The sequence below is a fragment of the Camelus ferus genome, chromosome 27 (assembly GCF_009834535.1).
Source record: "Camelus ferus isolate YT-003-E chromosome 27, BCGSAC_Cfer_1.0, whole genome shotgun sequence".
In the NCBI taxonomy this organism is placed as follows: Eukaryota; Metazoa; Chordata; class Mammalia; order Artiodactyla; family Camelidae; genus Camelus; species Camelus ferus.
The window spans coordinates 10959883-10984416 of NC_045722.1; the positions used below are offsets into that span (position 1 = coordinate 10959883).

The 24534-nt window shown below is 46.4% G+C and overlaps 1 protein-coding gene across 3 annotated transcripts in view; it reads left to right on the forward strand.

Moving 5' to 3' along the window:
* The window catches only part of CRTC3 (CREB regulated transcription coactivator 3), an 87776-nt gene extending 65027 nt beyond the window's left edge, over positions 1–22749 (forward strand). For 2 of the 3 annotated variants that reach the window (XM_032469345.1, XM_014565968.2), the window contains exons 8-15: positions 2216–2301; positions 3838–3887; positions 9091–9308; positions 11785–12083; positions 16827–17027; positions 17116–17196; positions 18531–18633; positions 19099–22749. In XM_032469345.1, the coding sequence (XP_032325236.1) occupies positions 2216–2301; positions 3838–3887; positions 9091–9308; positions 11785–12083; positions 16827–17027; positions 17116–17196; positions 18531–18633; positions 19099–19307 (1247 nt within the window). In that variant the 3' untranslated portion in view covers positions 19308–22749. The remainder of the gene's footprint in view (positions 1–2215; positions 2302–3837; positions 3888–9090; positions 9309–11784; positions 12084–16826; positions 17028–17115; positions 17197–18530; positions 18634–19098) is intronic. The other variant, XM_032469346.1, reaches the window with a different exon arrangement.
* The last annotated feature ends 1785 nt before the right edge of the window (positions 22750–24534 follow it).

Consider the following 24534-nt stretch of genomic DNA (forward strand, 5'->3'; position numbering starts at 1 on the left):
TTCCCTGCCCATTTAGACAGTTTTGTGAGTCAATAATTGACAGATGGAAATAAACAGTGCAACAAAAATACAAATTGATTGCAAAATGAAATTGCAAATCTTGCAAAAGATAATGAGTTTCATAAAGCTGGTTAAAGTAATGCTGGAGAGCTAGCTACTCAGTGACACTCAGAGCCATTGACTGATGAGGGTCTGACACAGTTCATTTACCCATTCAGTACCAGGCACTGTTTTCTTTTCCCTGAAACTTTATAATATGAAATTTAATTTTCATAATCTGAGAGTGAACAACTATATTAGGTTTATGTATTGCAGAGATCAGCTCATGGGGAACATGATGAATGAGGAGCATCTTGCCCCAGAGGCACAGTCCTCTTTCATCATCCTGGATACGCCTTTTCCCGGCAAGCCACTTTAGGCCATGAATAAAATCAGAGTTGAAGCAGCAATAAATATCTAATCCACGAGGACAGAAATAAAGAAATGGGTTCACAGTCATTTGCATTCCCCCAGTGAGTTCTTTGACGAATTCCCAGCCAGTCTTGGATGTGAAAATAGACTAGACCCAATGAACCTGCTCTAAGGAAACCATCCTCTCTAAGGCGTTGGAGTACGCACTCCAGCCGTATTCCTGTGGCCAGACTGTAATGAAGAGCAGCCTTGAGCCGTGAAGCCACCTCCATCAGCCTTGAAACTCTTCCTGTCATCCAACAGTACCTTTCAGAGCAATGTTTTATTCTTAAGTCATTGTATTGCTTTATAAAGGCTCTCAGACCTATTATTCCTATCCTCCAGTTTGTTGAGAGGGGGCTGTAGGGCCAGTGTTTACCTGGTACTGTTTTAAGCACTGCCCAGCAGTGAATAAAATAAAGGCCCTGCCCTCATGGAGCTTACATTTCTGAAGCAGTGTGTGTTATCAATTAGCCAAGGTAACATTTGAAGAAACAGAAGCCAGACAAGGATGTTGACAAAATAAGCTTTTCCAAAAGAGAGTGGTTTGAATGTCAGGATTAAGAAAGACCCCTGGGCTCACTGATACAGCCTGGACTGTCTGGGCAGAGATGACTGCCGTAGTGATGGCACCGAGGAGGTTAACTTCAGGGAACATTGCACCGTTCTCAGAATTTACTCTGAAATTTCAGTCTCTGTTTTAAGTGGCTTGTCTCTGGGGTCTGTTATCCTGTGTGGGGCTAAGACAGGACAGTCATGACAGTCACCCTGGAGCTGACATGGTCACCAGAACCTAACAGCATTGGTAGTTCTGAGCAGTCACCCGTCTCTCTGATGAATGCCCTTCCTGACATCAGGTCCCTTCATCCCTGACAGCTGGCCCTTATCTCCTGGCCTCTCTCCAAGAACAAAAAGTTTTCCCTTGTTTGATGGCTCAGCCCTCCCATTTTACCTGGCAGAACGTTAACAGCAGAAGGCCCTGGAATGGCCCCTCGGTACAGACCCAGGCAGTTTTACAGCACTGATGAGCTAGGACAGGGCCCTTCAGCTGCCCAGCCCAGTCCTCTGGGTTCTCAATTCCTCTTTACCTGCCACTCCCAGCCCGTGCCCAAGGCGCCTCACTGCCACCATGTCTGTCATAAGGTATTCCTTCTCTCTCTCTGTTACCATGCCCATTTCATCTCTCCTAGATTTTTGTGGGTCTCTCCTTATCCCTTTTTTTCATTCTCTCCTTGCCAAGTCTGCAGGGCCTTCCCTGGTCTGGCCTCGAGTTCCCCAAACTTTACTTCCTGCCACCTCCCCACTTACCCTACACTCCAGTTGAAAAGAACAGCTCTGCTCAATGGTTGCCCACCACTCCCTCTCTCTCTAGGCCTTTGTCCTTATTTTTCCCTCTCTGGGAAAGCCCGTTTCCTGTGTCCCTAAAGGGCTTCTCAGTGCCGAGGTCCGGAGGCCTGCATGGGCTCTTCCTGGTCCGCCCTTTCAGCAGCACCCAGCCCTTTGCGCTTGCGAGTCTCCCCTTGCTTCTCCTTCCAGTCGTGGGTGGGTATTCGTGTGTTGGCCTTTCCCGACTAGAGTTTAAAGTCCTCACAGGCTGAATCCACATCTTACTCATCTGTGCAGGCCCCACAGTAATGCTCAAGACACCTTCCCTCGTAGATGGTCCATGCATATATGTTAAATCAGTCATGTTTACAAAGATAATTTAGCCGAAGGCGGGCTGGCTGCCTTCTAATGCAGTGAATGTGCCTCTTCTCCCTTCCAGCCGTGCCTTTCCCTGGCCCACTGAAAGAAGAGAATCTGGTAAACGTTCCCAAGCCGCTGCCAAAACAGCTGTGGGAGACCAAGGAGGTGGGTGGACAGCACTCAGCTATGTTTGTTGGCACTGAATATTTGTACTTTAGAGGTCATCGTGGAGGAGAAAACAAGAGGAACTGGGAAAAAAGGCAGAGCGGATGTGCGTTGGGACTGAACTGGGACAGAGACAGGAAGCCTATACTAGGGAATGATGGTTCAAATAAAAGTGATCACAATTGTGTTGATACATTAGTACAGTGATCTCTGGACTTTGTAGTTTTCATGTGAATTTACTCATTCAGAGAAGCCTTCTGGTCCCTCATATCTCATTCCAGGTACTAGAAGCGCCGAAAACTGGTTACAGGTCTTAGGCAGATTTTTCTGTTTTGTGTAGCAGTCACCAGCTTCTGTCCAGATTTGCTGGTCCATAAGATAATCCTCTGGAAGTCAGAAAGGAAGTCCTCCATTTAATGGTTTCTAAGAGCCATTGAGTATTTATTTGTCCCTGACGTTCACCATGGCTCTCTCTGTAAACTCACCTGCCATGGAAGAGAGGGAGGTCCCACGGTGCCAGGAGTTGGCCTTTCTTCCCGTGGGGAAGCTGTTGCCCCTGAAAGAAAACACTGCCTCTGTCCCAGCCGTCAGACGCACTGCTGACGTTGCTTGTATTGCCTGGGACTTGACCATCCCCGTCTGCTCAGGCTTCCTTTGGTTCAGCTCCAGTTTCTGCTGCCAAGTCTACCAAAGTCATCGTCAGCATCAGGGTGGGCTCGAGAGGTCTTTTGTAAAAGCAAGATGTTATGGTGTTCAATCTTTCGGGGGAAAAAAGAGGTGGTTTAAATTCACATACTTAAATGTAGAAGCAGCCCACTGTGTTTGTGGCTGTGGAAGGCACAGGTGCTTTTGGAGGCTTTTATCAGAGGACGTGATATCTTCCCCACAAAGGGGGCAGGGGCACCCACTCTTCCCCCAGTACCAGGGAATGCTCTCTCTCGGAAGAGGTCTTTACCTCTCCTAGTTCTTACCGACTTGCAGGTCTCCATAAATCATTTCTGGGAGAAGAGTTAAGTCAATAGGTTCATTCATCTTTTTAAACATACATTTACTGATCACCTGTTGCCAGGCATCCTAGGTGCAGGAATACAGCAATAAACAAAATAAAGATTCCTCCCCCACATCCTGGAACTTAGATTCTAGTTGAAATATTTATTTTCTTCTAATGGTGATTTCTTCTCTTTTCACCTTGTTTTGTTTTTCTGTATTCTTCTTTTCCTCTGAGGCCAATTGGAAAATAAACGTTTGTTTTAAAGCTCTATATGAAAAATATTGGCCTTTTGGAAGGAAATAATCTCCATCTAGAAGATAAATTAAGAAAGTATCAAAATTAAGAAAATGCATTAATATTATATCTCCCTTATGCCTGAAAAAGTCTAGTTAAAACTTAAATGGCTGCTTTGCAAGGATGCTTATTTACATGTGCTGGCTCTGACTTGCACTGACTGGGGCTCCAAGATACCTGCAAAGACACTTTTTAAAAACTTGAATTTGGCTTTACGATGAGTAAGCCCCGCTTTCTGTATCTCTCCCCAGATCCAGTCCCTGTCAGGGCGCCCTCGGTCCTGTGACGTCGGAGGAGGCAGGTAAGTAATCTTCTTTCCGTTCATGGCTCAGAGGCTGTCCTGAAGGCTTTTCCAAAAGGAAAGTCATCAGAGAACCCTGAGAAACTTCACTCATTATATATAAGTTGAAAGTCAACTGAATTTTCATAAAAACAACAGCTCTCTTTAGGTACTCATATTTCACTTGTTTGAAGTAATTATATTACATAACTGCAATAACAAATAAAACTGCCATAAATATGTTTGAGAATGACACAACTGGCTCTCAGTAAACACATGACCCCACGGGCAGGAGCAGAAGTGTGCAGGCGTCGAGAGGGGCCCACCACCCTCACTGCATTGGCAGCCCTGGGCACCTGGCAACTTGGTGACACAGAAGTCAACTAAGACAGTTTCTACAGATGTGCCAGATGCCACAGAACTGTACATTTAATGGGTGAATTTTATGTTATGGATATTTTACTACAATTTTAAAAACTGATGGAAGATGAATAAGTAGGTAAATTTGCAATATAGAGTTTCCATGTGGGGGGAGGGTATAGCTCAGTCGGTAGAGTGTGTGCATGCACGAGGTCCTGGGTTCAATCCCCAGTACCTCTGTTAAAATAAATAAACAAACAAACAAACCAACAAACAAACCTAATTACCTCCCCCCTCCCTCAAAAGAAAAAAAAAGGGAGTTTCTGCGGAACAAGTAATTAACGTACTTAGAAGTGCACAACTTCCTGAAAGATTTGAGACAGCTTACAAACACATGTATAGCACTAAAAGATTAAGACGTTCCTGAGGACTAGAACTCGAAGGTGACAGTGACACGGAGACAGAGCCATCGCTGAATGACAGATGGCAGCAGCTGGGGTGGAGCAGCCGCTCCCTGATGCTGTGGCGCTGGGAGGACTCTCTCCCCTACAGATCTGCACCGAGGGGACCAACCCCTTGGAATGCGATGGACAGTGTCCTGAGACACCACAGTGTCCCTCAGGGCTGCCCCACGGGCTTGGACCAAAACCAAATCAGAAACAGCAACTCTTTCCAGGGCCAAAATCACGTGGTTTGAAAACGGCACCCTTGCTGATGTAGCTGAGAACAAGTGCGGGGCTTAGAGGGTCTGGAGAGGAGCCAAGTCTACATCAGGCCGTCCTTATTTACCATCTCCTGGTTAATACAGCCTTCCGTGAACATTAGCAGCAGCGAGTTCGGGGCGCTCCTACTGAGTGGCTGGAGTGCAGAAGTTCTTTTTGGCTAGTTAAACATAAACCCATGTCATTAACGGCCCGCTGAGCTGAGGGTCAGGAAGTCAGAAAGCCTGCCGGGACACATGCCTGATAGAAGGCCAGCATCCCTCGGGTTAGGATGTCCCCACAGATGCGGCCAGGATTCTTCACAAGAATGCGTTGTGGCTCAGTCCTCAGACAAACGAATGATCAAGGCCCCGAAGGCCTGCCTTACAGAAGGGGCTGCAGTGCTTTAAACCCCTTGTCCCCACCCCTGAGGGTTTTGAAGCAAGTGTTTCATAGATAAGGAAAGTTGCTTTCTTGCTCTTATATTAGAGGTAGAATTTATTCAGTGACTCCTATTCATCCAGGTGTTTATTGAGCCCCTAATTCTAGGCTCTGGGGTAAAGCAGGGAACAAAACAGATCGAGTCCCTGCTTTCAAGGAGCTAATGCTCTAGTGGAGTGAGATGGGCAAAAACAATTAAGCAAATAAATATAATGTTTGTCATGTGTTGGTAAATACAGTGAAGGAAAAGAAAGCCAAGTAAGGAGATAGGCAGCGATGGATGTCTGGGAGGGCCTCTCTGATAAGATGATAAGTGAGCAGAACCCGGGATGAAGTGAAGGGAAGGGCAGAGGGAACAGTACAGAGACCCTGAGGCAGGAGTGTGCCTGGACAGTATGGAGGCTGGGGTGGCCTGAAGTAAGTTGGAATCATCCGAGGGTTTTGAAGCAGGGAGAATATTACCTGCCTTATGTCAGCTCCAAGAGATGATTCCAGCAGGTAGCAACCATAATTGGAAGGTTAAAACTTGTATTTCTCTCAACTGGAGAGAAATTGTCTTGAATGTCACTGATGACCTGGGTCATGCCAGTCCCAGTTACCATCTCCATCCTTGCTCTGTGCCACCAGATGCTATTTCTGCCCTTCTCTTCCTCCTTCTGCCTCATCCCCACCTGAGCATCCAATGGATCTTTCCTCTCTTAGTCAGAGAGCCCGTCTGCCCTCATGGTGAGCAGCTCTGGGTTCTCACGTTTATCTCCTAGTCCTTGACCTTTAACCCTGCAACCAGCCTTCTGAGAGACAAGATGTCACATTCAGTTTTTCTACAACCAAAATTGTCCTTCTTCCTTATCCATCAAATTGAACACCCTTCCTGCTTCCCCACTTCTTTTCAAGCCCCCACAGTTATCCCAGCCCTGCTTTTACCCAGAAAAAAGAAGCCTTTGGGAGTGAACGCTCAGCCTCCCTCCTGCCCCGATTCCCCTCTGGCCATCTTTTTTTCTAGTCTCAGAGACACAGATGTCCCTCCTATTCAAGGCTGCCTGCCTCGCCCATGTCCCGGGCCCTTTGTGAGTCCCCTCTCTTCTGCTTTATCCTCCCCTCTCTTGTATTTTCAACCTTTCCCTCTCTACTAAGTTTCCGCTCTGCATTTAAAGGATTCTGCACTAAAAAGTCCTTCCATGACCCTGCATTCTGTTTTATTTACTTCCTTCTCATTTCCAGAATTCTCAGCCACACTTTTTGAAAGCATATTTACTCTTGAGGCTCCTTGTCCACTCCTCGACCCCCTGTGACCTGGCTTCCACCCACACTGTTCCAGTGGAACTCTCCTCAAGAAACATTCCATGACATGTCCCTCCATCTTACCTCAGTGTCTCAAACAGAATCATTATCTTATCCACACCACCCACCCTCATCCCCAGTCTACCTGCATACCTCCGTGTCCCCTGTCCTGGCTGGCGTGGTTCCACCAGTCCCTGCTCCAGAAAGTCAGGAGTCGTTCTTGAGTACTTCCTTGAGCATCTCTCGAGTCCCTCCCTGTCTCTCCCCGTGCTCTCATTATGTCTCGCCTGATTATTCAGCAGCATCATAACTCACCTCTCTGCCTCCAGACTCCGCTCCTTACACCCTGCCCTCCCTCCCCCAAGTCTATGAGCCATGCTGTCCTAGGAATGATTATGTCTATTCCCTGCTCTCAACCTCCCACTGGCTTCTTGTCATCAGCTCGTCAGTTCAAGTCTCGTGCTTTCTGCCTGCTTCTCTGGTCCCATCTCCCATCACATCCGCCCCTCCTAAGCCTGACCTTCCTGCGGTGGCTAAGTTCCATGGGCACACTGTGGTTACGTGCCTCTCTGCTCTGCCCATGCTGGGAACTCAGCCTGAAATGATTTGCCTGTCTAGATCATCTGAATTCTTTAGGCTTCAAGCTCAGCTCAGACGTCCTCCAGGAAGCCCCCTCTGCCTGCTGGTTCCCTCCACACCTCATCCATCAGGCTCCGTCATTGCACTACTGAATTGTATTATATTGCAAGTTATTTTCTTTGTGGCTCTATCTCCCTGCTTTGTCCTAGTCTCTTGAGGCCCTAATGCCAGTGGCTGGCACCTGGCAGGCACCTGCTGATGCGTGCTGTGTTGAATGAAGTGTCTTCAATCGAATTCATTATCTTCCCCTGTTCCTGGCTAATGGCACCTTCCTCCAGCCATTCTCCTCTTCAACCTCTCTCTTTTTTTCCCAGATCAGACCTGGCCCACACAGTCGCTTCTGACTGTTCTCCCTCCTCTCTTTCTGCTCCCTTAAGCCATCCTCCACACTGTAACCACAGTGGCACTTCTCAAATGTCATTCTCCAGCTTAAACCTGGGCTCCCTGTGTCTCGCAGTCCCTGGTCCAGGCTCTTCAGAACAGCACATTATCATACCATTGTTTCCTCACTCACCTGCCTCGCCTACCTCATGCCCTCTCCATACTCCCCGCTCTACCCTGACTCGTGACCCCATGGCTGTGCCAAGCTGCCTGCAGTTCCCTGAGCACACGTACTTGGTCAGACCTTCCCTCCCCACCCATCCTGACAATGACAACTCCTGCTTCTGTGTCCCCAGCCATCACTTGTGTCAGGCCTGGCCCAGCAAGCTTCCTGCCATCCTGCACTTGCTTACCTTACCAGTCTGTCTCTGGTCTGCCTGTGGACCCCACGAGCAGTGCCCCCTCAGACCTGGGCCAGGCAGCCCCTCCCTGGGTCCCACACTCCCACAGAGGACTCCACTCTCAAGATCAAGTGTCCCAGGTACCACAGGGGAACACACCACCTGGCCTGGGAGGAGGGCCCGGGGGATGCGGAGTATGGCCAGATCTCAGCCCCTAGGCTGGGATAGCTACCTGTGTGCCCTGCAGTGCAGAACAGGGCTGGCGAGGAGAGATGGTGGGGTGGACTGAGGACCAGGGCTGCCTCTCCTAATGTTCTTGTGCAGAGCTCCAAGGAGTCAGAGAATTCTAAGCTTGAATCTGGCCTTCCCAGCAATTACGAAGGTACAGTTTGTCAAGGGAAGAAACATGAAACATAATTCACTTAAGGATTTGTTGATTTGATTTATAACTTTAAAAAATTTAAGCAGACTGTGCAGACCTCCAGGCCTGCAGATGTTAGGGACGGGCCTGACTGTGAACGCACACACTGCGCTCACTCACCCTCACACCACCAGCACTGAGCCGAGTGCCTGGGCCCAGAGTGACCGCCCAGCAGATTCTGACAAATGAATGGTAACATCTCTTCCTCACTTTAAAGTTTATGAAAACTGCAATTGAAAAAGTATATCTTGGAAGGTATCTGGTTGATACAGAGATACTTTTTTTTTTTGGTAGGAAAGATAATTTAGAAATGTAGCGAAAAGAACCATATAAATACACAGCAGTACCTCGCAGTTTATACAGTGCTTTATAATTTTCAAAGTACTTTTGCATCAGTAATCTAATCTTGTCTCGGAAAACATTCCTGTAACGTGGGCATGGATGACATCCTTAGTCCAGCTTAACAGGTAAGCGAATTGCACTTCAGAGAAGTTAAGCCAGGGATGCAAGTTTTCAGAACAAGGAAGAGGCAGAGTCAGCACAAGGACTTAGATCTTTGATACCCACTGCTTTTATTTAACGAGGAAGAGTATCATACAGGTCCTATTTCCCAAGAGCTGAATGCATTTTTAAAATAATATTTATCTTTCTTTTTTCAGTGCTTTTCCACACAATGGTCAAAACATAGGCCTCTCACCCTTTCTGGGAACCCTGAACACTGGGGGGTCATTGCCAGATCTCACCAACCTCCACTACTCAGCGCCCCTGCCAGCCTCCCTGGACAGCAGCGACCACCTCTTCGGTAGCATGAGTGTGGGGAACAGCATGGGCAACCTCCCTGCTGCCATGACTCACCTGGGCATAAGAAGCTCTTCTGGTAAGCGCTCCCCACTCTGTAAGGACGTTGCCTATGTCCCCTGGTGGCTTACCTGTAAGTGGTCCCTGGCCAGGTGGCATGTTAGTAAGTCACCAAATTAGAGTGACTCCCTCTGGGTTGGAGATGATAACTACCTGCTCCTGTACCTCTCAACTTGCTGGCATTTCATTTTGATGGTTCTGTTTCTCCTGGATCTGATGAACTCTGGAACAGCTCTGTTAAAGCTCATTCTTCATTGTCTTCACCAGCCCGTGTGTCCCAGGGACTTGGAGAATAAGATTTGAGAGTTGAGAAATAAGTGTCTGTTCTGTTCTGTGTTAGTGGAACGTTTGTGGCTCTTATCAATTTATGATGATATTTAATAATTACAGATGTCTCTCTAGGTCCCTCCAATTTCCCATTGGCTTTCTAAAGAGAATATTTTGAATTTTAGAAAATTTACAGTGGATACAGGGAAAATACTTACACTTAATAGATGTATATATTAAATAACCTACCACAGTTCAAAATTATTGGTTCAAATTTTCAGAAGTGCTTAAAGATGTGGCATGTAGCTGTATTAAAAAGCTACCCACGATGTGACTTGGGTGTTACTGTATGAGTTTGAGTGCCTGCAGCTCAGCCCCCAGGTTGAAACATGACTACATTTGCCTGAACCCTGACAGATGCTCTTATCAATGTCTCGGACAGGAATTAATCTCTCTTACTCCCAGTGTTGCAGGACGGCCCCCAGCCATAAGGGTTCTAAGAATGGTGGACCATTTCTTTTAGAAGGAATCCTCAGTGATGGTCTGTCAGTGGGGGAAGTGCTTGTGCTGGTTTCCATTCTGGGTTCAGTAAGACTTGTCCATGCAAATCAGAACTCACCACTCAAATGAGAGTGGTCCCCTTCAGTGTGGTCACCTGGAAGGTTCTCTGTCAATTACAGCGATGCTGCCATTGTACAACATAATTTTAGGTTTGAAGAACTAATACCAGAGACCACCTTTATTTTTTTATTTTTTTGTCATTTTATTATTCTGCTGCCTTACTTACGTGACCTTGGTGAAGTCTCTGTGAACAAGGACATCCAAGGTCACATAAGTAAAGCAGCATTGGCACTTAGCTCCTTTGGGTCTTGGGGAAGCTGGCATTCTCCAGTACATCCTTGGACACTGCTTCAGCTGAAAATCCTACGTATAATTGCTGGCTGTTATTTTCCTCAAACAAGCATTATTTTTTCCAGAATATGTCAGAACCAGTGCTTAAGTTTTTTACAGTTTCTATGCACTCCTTAAAGTGCACGGTACACAAAGCCTCACATATATTTTTTAAGATGTTTGTGCTTTCTTTCTGAATGATTTTTTAAATCTAAATTTATATCTTTAGCTCTAATTTTAATTCTTATTTGAGCCACCCAACTCTCTGACCTTTTCATGGGGAGTTGAATGGTGGGATAACTGCTTACAGTTTTATCAGAGACACTTTCCTTCCTTTAAAAAATCATTTGCCAGCTAAAAATGCTTTTTTTTTTTTTTTGGTCATTTCTTCATTGCCATAATTTTAATGTAACACTTAGTTTTTTTTGTACCAACATGAGACAGCACACAGTTCTGCTCGCTCCAACTGCTGGTACGAGCATGGTGGGCTGGGCTCTGAAACACGGAGCTCGCCAGCTCAGGTGCACAGCAGCAGCAGAGGACTCATTCCTGGAGTGAAGCCACTCCGCCAGGCCCTGGGCCAGGTGCCAGGGAGCCAGCAGGGCATAGGACAGGGTCCCTGGAGCTGGTGCCCTAGCAGCCTGTGTCATAGAAATGCCTTTCCAAACTCTCTTGCTCTTGCTAAAATTTACTACCCTCCCCCTAACGTGAAACAAAGCTCCCGCAAAGACTTTTTCTTCCCTAAATTGGAATAGACTGTAATGAACAATTTCTCAAGAGCCAGAAAAACAAAAAGAAAGGAACCCTGGGGCAGGAGACATGGAGTGTCCCCTCCTGTGACTCTCTGCTGTGCTCGGGGTATTTAGAGGTCCATTGAGGCAGCTCCCCAAGAGCCACAACTCTCAGTGAAAGGATGTTTTCCAAAGGACAGCAGAGCTGTCCTGGCTGGACACCTGGGATGGAGGCAGCCGGGGGACCTAAACAGAATCAGCTGCGCAGCCCTGGGTGTGCTCCTTGGGCTGGAGCAGAGCACACCGGGCGTTGGTCTGTGCTGCCGCTGCTCACCGCGTCCTGCTCTCCCAGGGGTGGTTCGCGCGCTCTCATTCTTTGTAAGAAAAAGCCATTCTCATCTTGATGGCATCGTCCCTCTCAGTCTTGGCACGTCTTTTCCTTGCCGTTGGCACCATTTTCAGTAGGAGAGTTGCCCAGGAGATCTTTTTCATACAGAATCATCATCAAATACAAATCATAGGAAGTTAAGTTTTCTTTAATCTTTGGAAAACAGAAGATTTGGTCAGAAATTATGACAAGTAACTTGTGAATTTGTCATCCTGTAGGTCTCCAGAGTTCTCGGAGCAACCCCTCCATCCAGGCCACGCTCAATAAGACAGCACTCTCCTCCTCCGTAAACAGCCACCCCCAGGCATCTGCCCCCAGCGCCTCTGCTCTTCACCCTTCGCTCCGTCTCTTCTCCCTCAGCAACCCATCCCTTTCCACCACAAACCTGAGCGGCCCCTCTCGGCGTAGGCAGCCCCCCGTCAGCCCTCTCACACTTTCTCCTGGCCCTGAAGCACATCAAGGTTTCAGCAGACAGCTCTCTTCAACCAGCCCTCTGAACCCGTATCCTGCCTCGCAGGTAAAAGCCACAAACTCACAGTGAAACAGACTGAAGCATATAGGAGTCGGATTAGGTCCTCACACCAGGCGTTGTCCGTGAGGTCTCCAGTGCAGTCAGTTCTCACTTATATGCAAAATCGAATAATTCAGAATGCACTAATGATTTTCTAATAATATTTGTTGTGTTGATTACTCTTAAGCAAGCACTGAACAGTTTGCGGTCACTAACTCATGAAGTTTGGGTTGGAGGACAGAGTAGGGTGTTGAGGAACACAATCCAGGTCTATCTAAGAGAGCTTGGGGAAGCCAGGTAGGGATTTTTAATCTGGTATGGAAAATCAATACTTGACTGTATGAGTACTTTAAGTCACAGAGGAAAGCCAAAGAAGACATTTAAATACCTTCCTGAAACTTTGATACTGGATTAGACCTCTTTCCTAATTATAACGACAGGTTTAAGAAGCAATGCTTCTCTTGCTGATGAAGTACTAGGTACGATAGGATCATATCTCTATAAAAGGACTGGAAGAAGTCTGTTCAGAAAGAGGCACATTTTGAAGTCAGAAGCCTTTTATAGAAATTTAGGGTGGAAACGTCATATTTTGACTTGTTGACTGTTTCTATTCTAAGATCTTAGGGTGGTTCTCCTTACCACAGTCACCAGTGAATATGTTTTCAACCTGTTGGTCACGCCCTAAATACATTATAACATCGTTTACTCATCACTTCACTGTAAATGAGTAACGATTTAGCAAGAAGGAGTTGACAGAATACAGCGGAAGGAGTTAGCAGACCCAGTCATTAGTCACCCTGTACCAATTACTAGCTACGGGATCTTTATTATATGAGTAATCCCTTTCGGTAGAAGGTCAGGGCGTATTTCATAATTGTTTTTTAATGGTTCTTTTTACGTTATTGGGTTGCCTTTAATTCTATTTTGCAAGATTATTTTATAGGGTATAAAAAAATCACTCTTGCTTTCCAGCTACGTTTTAAGGAGACTGGAGGGACAGAGAGCATCTCCTTCAGATGTTCTCATCTTTGGTTTGCTTAATATTTAGATTTTTTTTAAAAAAAGTGTTATTCGTGCACATAGTTTAAAAAAGTCAAATTTCTAAAGGGCTTGTTATGAAGCAACAATGGTATTCTCCTCCCCCACTAGCCGCCACCAGCCATATTTCTCATTGCCTGGAGATGGCCATTTTCTTTTTTATTTTTCTTTTTCTTCTTTTTTTCCTTTCTTTTTTTCTTTTTCTCTTTTTCTTAAACATTTTTTTATTGAGTTATAGTCATTTTACAATGTTGTGTCAAATTCCAGCATAAAGCACAATTTTTCAGTTATACATGAACATACATATATTCATTGTCACATTTTTTTTCGCTGTGTGCTACCACAGGATCTTGTATATATTTTCCTGTGCTATACAGTATAATCTTGTTTATCTATTCTACATATGCCTGTCAGTATCTACAAATTTTGAACTCCCAGTCTATCCCTTCCCACCCCTCTTCCCCTTGGCAACCACAAGTTTGTACTCTATGTCTATGAGTCTGTTTCTGTTTTATATTTCTTTTTGGTTTTGGGGTTTTTTTGTTGTTGTTGTTGTTTTTTAGATTCCACAGATGAGTGATCTCATATGGTATTTTTCTTTCTCTTTCTGGCTTACTTCACTTAGAATGACATTCTCCAGGGACATCCATGTTGCTGCAAATGGTGTTATGTTGTCATTTTTATGGCTGAATAGTATTCCATTGTATAAATATACCACATCTTCTTTATCCAGTCATCTGTTGATGGATATTTAGGCTGTTTCCATGTCTTGGCTGTTGTAAATAGTGCTGCTATGAACATTGGGGTGCAAGTGTCTTTTTGAAGTAGGGTTCCTTCTGGATATATGCCCAGGAGTGGGATTCCTGGGTCATATGGTAAGTCTGTTCCTAGCCTTTGGAGGAATATCCATACTGTTTTCCACAGTGGCTGCACCAAACTGCATTGGAGATGGCCGTTTTCAACCATTTTAGGCAGTCTGGTATAATGGTGTTATTTTATTATTTTGCTCTAGATTTTTAGTGTTAGGGATTATCTAATGACATCCTACCATGGAAGATTAGGATTTAGTTCTTTCAAGTCTCTCAAGCCTCTCACCCCACACTACACACACATATTTCCTACTCACCCTCCTCATCCTCACAGGGTGATTTGTTATAATTTTGATTAGAGCAATACTCAGTGTTTGGTGTTTTCATGGTTATAATAATGCAACCAGAGTGGAACCATGTAGTTTACTGTAAAATAACAAAATGAGCATTTGTTTTCTTCTGGGAGTTAATAAATGTCTTACTTTTCTCTTGGTCTGGTTTTCTGTGTGTATTGTATTTATTCAATCCCAAAGTCTCTGCATTGGGTAAATCTTTCAATACAATTAAAAACGAATCTTCCAATAGCTTTACAAAAAGAGTATGTGTGACCTGATATGACTTAAATGTGCCTTCATTCTACCCACCATTTAATGAATAATTGGCTAAGTATAGAATTCAAATTTGAAATAATTTTCTCCTGAAATTTTGAAGGTATTAATCCATTGCTTTTTACTTTCTAGAGTTGCTCCTGAGAAATCCAGTATCATTCTGATTCATCAGACTTTGAATGAAATTCCCTTTTTTGCCTCGAGAGACTTGTAGGATCTTCTTTTTGTCCCTAGTATTCTGAAACTTAAGATAATGTGGCTTGATAGGAGTCTGGCTGGATGGTGGGTGTCTTCAATCTGGAAACTCATCTCCTTCATTTCTGGAAAATTTTCCATAATCACTTTTTTGATGATTTCTTCCCTTTAGTTGTCTCTTTTTTCTCCTGCACTCCTGTTGTATGACTGTTGCACATCTGTACTTCTCCTCTGACATCCAATTTTTTTCTCTTCTCTTTTCTCTCTTTGTCTTTTTTCTCTGCTTTCTGGAAGAGTTTCTCAACATTATCTTTCAAACCTTATGTTGAGGTTTTCATTTTTCCTCTCATACTTTTAAATAGCCAATAATTTTCTTCTTATTCTCTGAATGTTCCCTTTTTTATAACATCATACTTATTCCATGGATGCAACATCATCTTTTACCTCTCTGAGGTTTTTGGTGGTAATTTTTGTTCTGGTTTTTGTTTTTGTTTTTGTTTTTTTTTTAGGTGGGGAGGTAATTAGGTTTATTTACTTACTTATTTTTTGATGGAGGCGCTGGGGATTGAACCCAGAAACTCATGCATACTAAGCATGGCACTCTACCGCTGAGCTATATCCTCCCCCCCTGATTTCTTTTACATTTATTTTTTGTAATAGAAATTTTCCAAATTGCATGGAAGTACAGAACATAAGATAATGAATCCTTCTGTACCCATGATTTCTCATCAACAACTGTCAACATTTTTGTCATCTTGTTTCACCCATATACCTACTTCATAAAAATGTATATTGAGATATGTATTACAAATATTTTAATATGTATTTCTAACAGATAAGGATTTTTAACAGCCCTATAGATTATAATGATAATTTTGTTTTTCATGACTACTTCTTCCTCCATAGATTTTTCCAAGTTTCTTTTCTCTGTTTGTCTGCTTGGGTCTCTGACTGTCATTCAGATGCTTTCTTCATGGTCTGGTGATCCTTGGCACCGTACTCCTATTTAAGAACAGAACACACACAAACTGGCTGGAAGCTCTGTATAGATGGGTGGGCTCGTTGAATATGGTCTTCATTGTAGAGTGATCTAACTCAGCCATTTCCTTGGGGAACCTCTGGTGTCGTAAGTTGGATTTTCTCCTAGGCTGGTCAGATCCCCAAAGGACACTCTCCTGATCTCGCGCCCGGCTCTTGCCTGGATTCCAGCACTCTGAGAGCTGAGCTGGGAAAGAAAGGTGGAAGGCTCAAGATTTGACAGTGAGCTTTCTTATAAACCCTGTTTTCGGTGGTGCCCCACCTTCTGGGGTCTGGTGCAGCCTGTGCGAAGACCCTGTGCTGTACTCTTTCCAGAGTGCAGCCCCCAGTCTCCCGCCAGGCAGGGGCTCTGAAGCCTAACCGCTGCCCACGTCAGCTTCGTCCGCATCCTCCGGGTAGCTGCACCTTCACCCGCTGCTGCTTGCTGCCCCAGTTCCAGGCCCCGCTAGGGATGCTGTGATGTCAGGCAGATTGCCTCTAGATTCTCCCCCGGCTGCCAGCTTAGCATTTGGCTTTCTCAGCTCTGCTCAGCCAGTTCCTACTTGTCCATCTGCTTTTCGTTTTCCAAATCATGTTGCTATTTTCTTCTCTCCCACTTTCTTTGTCCCTGTGTTGTTTATTATCATTTTAGTGTTATTTATTATTGTTTTAGTGTTGTTTATTGTTGTTTAATGTTATTTTGGGGTCTTAGTAGAGTCTTGGGAGACAGCAGAGCTAAATGCTTTATTCAGTCTTCCATTTTTAACCAGAAGTTATGGCTTTAAAAAACAAACACAATTTTCACTGAGAAAACTGAGAGGAAACTGGTTAAATTGGCTGTGTTTTGTTTTGTTTGTTTTTTTAAGACAATAGAAATTGTCATTGAATGGAAAATGCTTTGTGGGGAAGTGAGATTTAAAATATATTTTGAAAGAACAGAAGCAGGCTTCTCAGAGCATAGTGCAGAATACCAGGGTGGGGAAAAAATCTCAGGGTTTTTCCTTACTTTGACATTCCCTAATCATAAAAGACTTAGAAACTAGAAACTCAGAAGCTAAGTAGTCAGTGGCTTTGTTTTTCAGATGGTGTCCTCAGATCGAAGCCCGCTCTCCTTCCTGCCCGCAGAAGCTCAAGCCCAGGTGTCCCCTCCGCCCCCGTACCCCACGCCCCAGGACCTCCCCCAGCCTCTGCTGCAGCAGCCCTGCACCCAGGAGCCCCCTGCTCAGCAGCCCCATGCAGCTTCATCGCTGCCGCAGTCAGACTTCCAGCTCCTCACAGCCCAGGTGAGTCCTACCAGGAACACTGGTCAGGAGGGAACGCTCATGTTGCCCCGAGTTCCAAGCTAAACGGTCCACTCCTTGTTCCTTGAAGGGCTCATCTTTGACCAACTTCTTCCCAGATGTGAGCTTTGACCAGCAGTCCATGAGGCCAGGCCCAGCCTTTCCTCAGCAGGTGAGTGATCGCCCAGCCTGCCTCTGCCTCAGGGTGGGGATGCCGCAGTCGGTCTGCTCCACCCAGGGAACCCATGCCCCCCAGACTTGGTCCTCCACTTCTCTGACCGCAGATGTGCTCGGTGCCTAGAGCCTGGTGTGGCCCGAGCCCTGGAATGCTGGGGCTGGCTGCCTTATCTAATGTCAGGCCTAGTCAGAGGACCTGTTTGAACAAGCAATGGAAGACTTGTGTGTGACACTCTAGCCATAGAATTGTGGATTATTCATACTGGAAGGAGGCATAGCCATCCATGAATCTGTCACATGAGGAGACTGAGACACAGGGAGGGGCCTTGCCTCTGCCCAAGCTGCTGTGCCCTGCACAGTGTGTGGCCTCCTGGGAGCTTGTCCTGGCCAGGGGCGGGGGTTCCTTCCTGAGGATACTTTCATTCAGCCATTTTCTTTTGGTTTTTAGCTGCTCCCTAACACTGACCATTTTTAATATCCCTAGATTTTACAGTATTCAGTAATTGTGGTTTGGGCTCCAGGATGTACTAAGGAGAGAAGAAGAGAAATTTTCCAGAAATTAATAATAATAATAATAATAATAATAATAATAATAATAATAATAAAAAATAAAGACAGGTATTTCCTGATTAGGCCGTGGGGAAACCTTGTGGTAAGCAGTAGTCCTTGCCTCCCCATTTTCTGAAGAAGCCATTTGAGTCTAGGTAAGTCAGTGTCTCTCTGAAAAATGATGGAAATTCAAATACTTTTGAAAGATTTAAAAAAATAGTTTGAAAATTAATTTCAGGAAAGCCACCTAAAATGGGCCCAAGTTCTAAACCATCCTTACAGAGGCTTTCTCATAGAGAGGAGCTTGCCTGTGGTTCCTCCCTCTGAGTGAGAGAAGGAAATGGTCCCACCTCCTCGTTTTTCTAGAAACCAAAGAGGAAAAGAACCCATCACTTTCTTGGTAACAGATGGAGCCTTTGAAGGGTTCCCACAGCTGGTGGTTTTCCAAAGGCCTCAGTGTGCTGAGGAGGGTGGTGGCTGAGACCAGAGGGCCCAAAGAAACCAGTAGTGTCTCCTGGGATGGCATGGTGGGCCGGGCAGTGTGCGAACGGGGACGAGTCACCCACAGTGGCCCTCAGGAACCCTTCCTCCACCCCAGCATCCCCCGGCCTGAAAATAACGTTCTGTGTAGGCTGTTGCAGCAGCAAAGCACTCTGGGATCCTGGAGAGAAGGGACCAGAAGACAGTTTTCATGTCTGGTTTTGCTCTGGGAGCACACTGCGCTATCCTCTCCTTGGAAGCGGGGGTCGTTCCTTACAGCATGAGCTTTGATGCTTCCAGGTGCCCCTGGTGCAGCAGGGCCCCCGAGAACCACAGGACTCCTTTCATTTGAGACCAAACCTGTATTCCAATTGCGGGAATTTCCCGAGCGCCATCCTGACAGGTGAGTGTGGGCCACCCCTCCGCTTCTCTTTTTATTTCGCTGTGTTTCTACAGATACTGCTGTAAGACAGTTTAAACAATAACATTATATAAAGCAAAAGATGAATGCCTTCCAGCTCAACTTGACCTTTGTGAGATGCGGGTGTCCAGCCCCAGAGGCTGTGAGGCCGCAGGGAAAGGGCCAGGTAAGCCAGGCCTTTTCTGATCTACTTAGTTTCTGGTGATTGACAGCTATTCAGAGGGAGAAAACCTGCCAAACTGGGAGTCGTGGAACCGACTGCAAAGAACATAGATTCCAGAGTGAAACTGTAGGCCTGGAGTGGTTGGGACACGGGTGATGACCATCCTGGATAGGAAGATGACAGGAACAGCGTTTTGAGGGTTTTTATTAGTTATGCCCTTTTAGTGGCCTGGGCCCTCACGCCTCCTAATCAGCACTGTTTTCCCCTCTCACTGCTCTTTCCAGAAGACTCGAGCACCAGCCTATTCAAAGACCTCAGCAGTGCTCTGGCCGGCATGCCTGAGGTCAGCCTGAACGTGGACACTCCGTTTCCATTGGAAGAAGAGCTCCAAATTGAACCCCTGAGCCTGGACGGACTCAACATGTTAAGTGATTCCAGCATGGGCCTGCTCGACCCCTCTGTTGAAGAGACCTTCCGAGCTGACCGACTGTGAATAGAATGGAACGGAACAGGAGAACTTATTTCTGAAATAGCTAAAATAGAATGGAACAGAGTGGAGCCAGCTACACCCCTGGGCTTTAGTTATCTCTGGCTTCTGACATGGAAGGAACCAATTCCTTGGCTCCCAGCTTTCAGACAAGGTCCCATCTCACACACAGTGGCTTATTCGAGACCACAGAGCTGGGCACCGCCCCTCAGGCCTGCGGCGCAGGTCCCGTTGCTGCAGGCAAGCTGCTTTGGGGCCTCCGATGAATCAGCCATCACCACCACCATGACATCTTTTCATCGGCCATCTAGTCGGTCGATGTGTAAAGTAGAAAATATGTAACAGGAGGCCCCAGTGGAATCGTGTCATGCTCAGAACCACTGATCTCAGTCAACACTGAAGGAAGGACCTGGAGTTGGGGGCAGTTAGGCCTTTGGGAGTCAGTTCAGCTTCCAGAAACGGTACCACAGCCCCAGGACGCCTTCTCTGATCCAGCCGCTGTGCCTCGCAGCACCAGGATGTAGCAGGGCGGAGCAGAGGGCCAGGGCTCTCTCGGGGCCTCAGTTCTCACATGAAGAATTTTTACCACACGTCCAAGAACAGACTTGCGTGAAGCAAACTGAATGCTAATTTGTTTCCTCCCAGTTTGTAATCTCTTTTCTGCTGCTTCAGTACACCTTTTCCTATGGACAAGAGGAAAGGGAAGACTATTTTATTCAGTCACTGAAATAAGAAATCCCCTGGTAACGGATGAGCCTGAAGAGAACAGTGCTCCTTCTTGGTGGCTGGGGAAGAAAGAAGGGGGCTGTAGGTATCTCACAGACACGTGACATCCTCCAGACAAGCGCCAGACAATACAGGCCTCCCTCCCTCTGGACCAGCTGGAGGGAATGGCTGAGGTCTGACTCCGGCCCACCCGGCAGCCGAGCAGCAGCAGAGGGAGGCGGATTCTCTGTGGAACAGGAGTGTTAATGTAACCCTGCTAGACCGTAAGCTCCTTGAGGGCAGGGACTGTGCCTCAGTCATCGTTGAACTCCTAGTACCTAACAAGTGCCTGGCACGGAGCAGGTGCTGCAGAAGTGTGCATCGGATGCACACACGCGTGAGTGAGTGAGTGCGTGCGTGAACGAATGAATCTGCCTTGCTGTGGGGCAGTCTGATCTCCAGCTATCCCTGTTCCTCACCAGATCTTCTCAGAGTTTCAGCTTTTCTAACACTTGTGCCTGTGGTTCAGTTAAGCGTGCACTTTAATATGCTTTTAACACTAGATGACCAAATCCACGAGTAGACTGCGCCCTGTTCTTCTCGAGGGTGTGCAGGGAGGTGACATCTGTCTTTGCAATGCGTCCAGAATGGCTGAGCCAACTGAGGCCTCCTACATGCCGGGACCTCAGAGGTCCTGGCCCCCGCAAAAATCTTCCCTCTCAGACCCAGGTTTTACTCTTAATTGCTTTTTTTAAATTTTTTTTTTGAGGGGAGGAGGGAATTAGGTTTATCTGTTTTAAGAGGAGGTACTGGGGAGTGAACAGGACCCTGTGCATGCTAAGCATGTACTCTACCACTTGAGCTATACCCTCCCCCTGCTCTCAATTGCTTTAAAAAGAGATTCATTCTCTGAGGTTGAAGACGTAGTGTATAATAAAATGAAGGCCTAATTTATGAAGCCATCATTAAGCATCAGTATCTTCGCATAATAGTATCACTATATTTCCACCGCCGCCTGCCTCCTCTGACTTAGTCTAGGCCATCCCTGACCAGAGACCTGACTGGTGGGCTTGAGGCCCCTCTGGAGGGGTCTGGCCAGTGGGGCCGAATACACGCTTGGGAAGACAGGACAGGAGGACAGGAACACTGAAGGAGAGAGAGATGCCAGAACCTTTGCCCAGACAAAGTGGCTACTGCCCTTCCTGGAGACACCAGGAGTGTCACTAAAGGCCTCTTGGCCACTCCCACCCAAAGAAGCCAGGCTGCACTGTGTGGGTCTGAATCTGACACATGTGCCTGGTGGCAGGAGGAGCCTGTCATAGGATCCTGGCTGTTAACCTCTCCAGACCTTGTCCTATTTCCTTCTGTCCTCAGGGGGATTCCTCCTTCCCATCTTTCAAATAACCCCAATGGTGCATATCTTTACTGAGAAACCCAAGTCTTCCCAATTCTCATTTGCCCTGAACCCCCACTGTTGAATTAGGAAGTCAAGCCGGAGCCCTCCTTGCCTGAGCTCAGGCTCAGGAAGGGGCAATTGGCCTCCCCTTAGAAGCCTTAGTCCCAGTTAAACTTCCAGCTCCCTTTATATTTGAGATCTCAGAGGGCAGTAACTTTTTGTTAAAGTAAAAGGGCCTTTCGTTGTACACAGCACCCTGGTGTGCTGAAAGAAGCCAGATCCTTGCTGCCTCTCCTGAGTCAAGGGCCCCCAAAATCTGATCTGGCCATTCAGATAGGGAGGAGTGCTGATGTTGTCAGTTGGTTTTGTTTTGTTTTTTTTTTTGAAAAATGGAGGTCCCAGCATAATCTGCTCTTTACACAGTGCCTTACCCATGGAGATCATTGCTGTCGGGGTCCCAGCTCTTTCTGTCTGCACAGCAGCCCTGCCTTACAGCTGGAGACCCTGAGACCTACAGGACAACGTGTACTCCCGCCTGCATTTGCCAGGTGACTCGTGGAAATGGAGGCTCCCAGGAAAAGTGGCTTGCTTGGGGGAGTATAATGATGACAGTAAGGTTTAGCACTGAATTAAATTTGTCCTTAGGTCCATCAGTCCGATCTTTTCCTGTGAAAAGGTTTTGGGCATTATACAACCCACTTTGATTACAGGGTGTCAAGGACACCCGCAGACAGGTGTCTGCCTGACCTTCGGTGGGTACATCTGCCCTCACTGCTGCCTTTGTAACAAACCAGGCGTGGTCCTCGGCATCTGAAGTGGCTGCAGACTTCAGAGTAAACTATTTTTCAATATTTAGTTTTTCACAAGAAATCGATGGTTGTACTACTCTCATTTACCAGCAGTTAAACAGCATAGAACTAAAACCTTTTTTTCTATTTTGTTCCTTCTGTATGGTTGTGGGTTTTAGGACATAAGCTTTTCTTGTTTATGTCAAGATCAACATGAATTCTCCTTTGTCCTGTTTCATTTCTCCTAAGTCTACTGTATATTACCTGAGCTGAAATGTTGTGTATTCCAGTCCATTTGCATATCTGAAGACATTTCCAGTTCCGACTCTCATCGGCTCTTCTGATCCATGCACAGATGGTTCCAAGCGTGTTTCTTCCACTGCTTCATGATGGAACCATCACGGTAACTAATCAGACTTCCCGCCAGTGTCCTAGTTCCCAAGTCCTTCATTAAACAATATTTAAAGATTGGAATTTGTATAAAGTAGCTTCCAAGTTTTATAATGCATCATTTTACATCTTTCCTAATTAAAGGCAGCACAATAAGGTTGTAACTGCATTTGGTGTTTTTCTTCAGCCTCGGGTGAGATGAATTAGTGGAAAGCCTTTCTCAGCTCAGCCTGCAGTTAGAGACGTCTGATCCTCGGCTCAGCAGGTCCTGCACTGGCCCCACTTGTCAAGTGTTCTTAATATGTGATGTTGCGCCCAGTCCTGAGAGCAGTTCAGAAAGAAGTAGGGGCGCGCGGTTGCTTTGAGGCTGTAGGTACCCAGGATGGGACATCATGGCAGGGAACTCAGGATTCTGCTCCCACGGTGGCACCTCTTCCAGACCCTGCACTTGCCCTCCCCTAAAACCCCTCCGCTTTGAAGGTTCAGCTGCTGATGCTCCTCCCCAACTACTAAGCTATCCTGAACGGTCTTTAGCCCTCCCCCCACCTCACCAAGGACTTGGGCTCAGTTTTCTACCCCCAGCCCCACTCCCCACATCCCAGCAGGGTTCACAGGCCTGACCCATCCAACAGCAAACAGCCTCAACCACCTCCACAGACCCACTTCCTCAGCCACAGCCACACCCAGGGCTTGTCAAAGGTGAGTCTTCTGAAATCTTACTCAGAAATCCCATCTCTGACCCCAACTTCCTGAGCTACCATTTCTACTTGGGTCTACACACACTCTATTCTTTGACCCCACTGTGAGTTCTGTCCCTTGTACCTTCTCAGTCTGCCTGTCCTCTCCCGCCTCCACCCCCACTCCCCGTGTAGGAGGCCTCCATGACACCCTCCCCAGCCCTCCTCCTGCTCTGACTCTTGGCATTTAAATTACCTTTGCCACAGGCCTTCCCCATGGGGCTCTAAACTCTTCAAGGACAGGGGCTGTGCCTGTCTACGTGAATTCACCATTTCCGGTGCCTGGCATGTAGTAGATGCTCAATAAATATTTTCAAACTGCTGACTACTGTCGGGCCTCTCTTGGATCATGGCCTCTAGCTGGATCTGCTCAAGCTGGAGAGCGAGCCCTTCTGCACAGCCATCCTCCTCCCCCCAGATCCAGCCTGAGTCCCCATGCCTGTCTCAGCCCCCATTCTGTCTCCTGAGCCTTGCAGTGGCTTCCCATCTGGCTCCTTCCTCATCTCTGGCACACTAGGGAACCTCTACCTCCTCTCAGAACTTACCAGAGTGACAGATTTTACTTCTCGTGTCCCCCAGTGTTCTTATCTACAAAGTGAGACACTAAGCACCCCCACCCCCGCTTCATAGCATTGTAAAGGGTGAAATGAACTCACACAGTTAAAGCACTTAGAATTGTGCCCAGCACATCGTAAGCACTCAATAAATGTCCATGATAATAAGTATTATTTGTTGCACAAATTTGCTGTCCTCTCAAAGGATGCACGAATCTTTAGCAGCACTGACTCTATATAGTGCTTGCTTTGAAGTACTAAATCTTAGTATAGGGAAGTATGTTTTAAATTGATCATATTTAGGTCTTGTTTGCCTGATGCGTGCTTTAAGTTTCGCAAGTATGGAAATTTTACAGTAAGGACAGTCATATGTGACTGTGTCCCAATATGGACACTAGATGGAGCTGAGACATAAGAGTAGCTGTTAGGACCCGGAAACAGCCGACAGCGCTACCTGACCCGCTTCTCTCCAATTTAACCTTTAGAGTGGGTTGGCGGCAGTGTAGGTTAAAATCGAATCCTATAATGGCAGAGTGTATTGGTAAGTCTCTAGTGACCGCTCAACTGTGGACGCTCAGACACTGTACATCACACGTCCCTCACAGCAGCCTGGAAGTGAGACAAGGATGACTTCTTGGGTTTATAGACGAGGAAGCAGGCCCA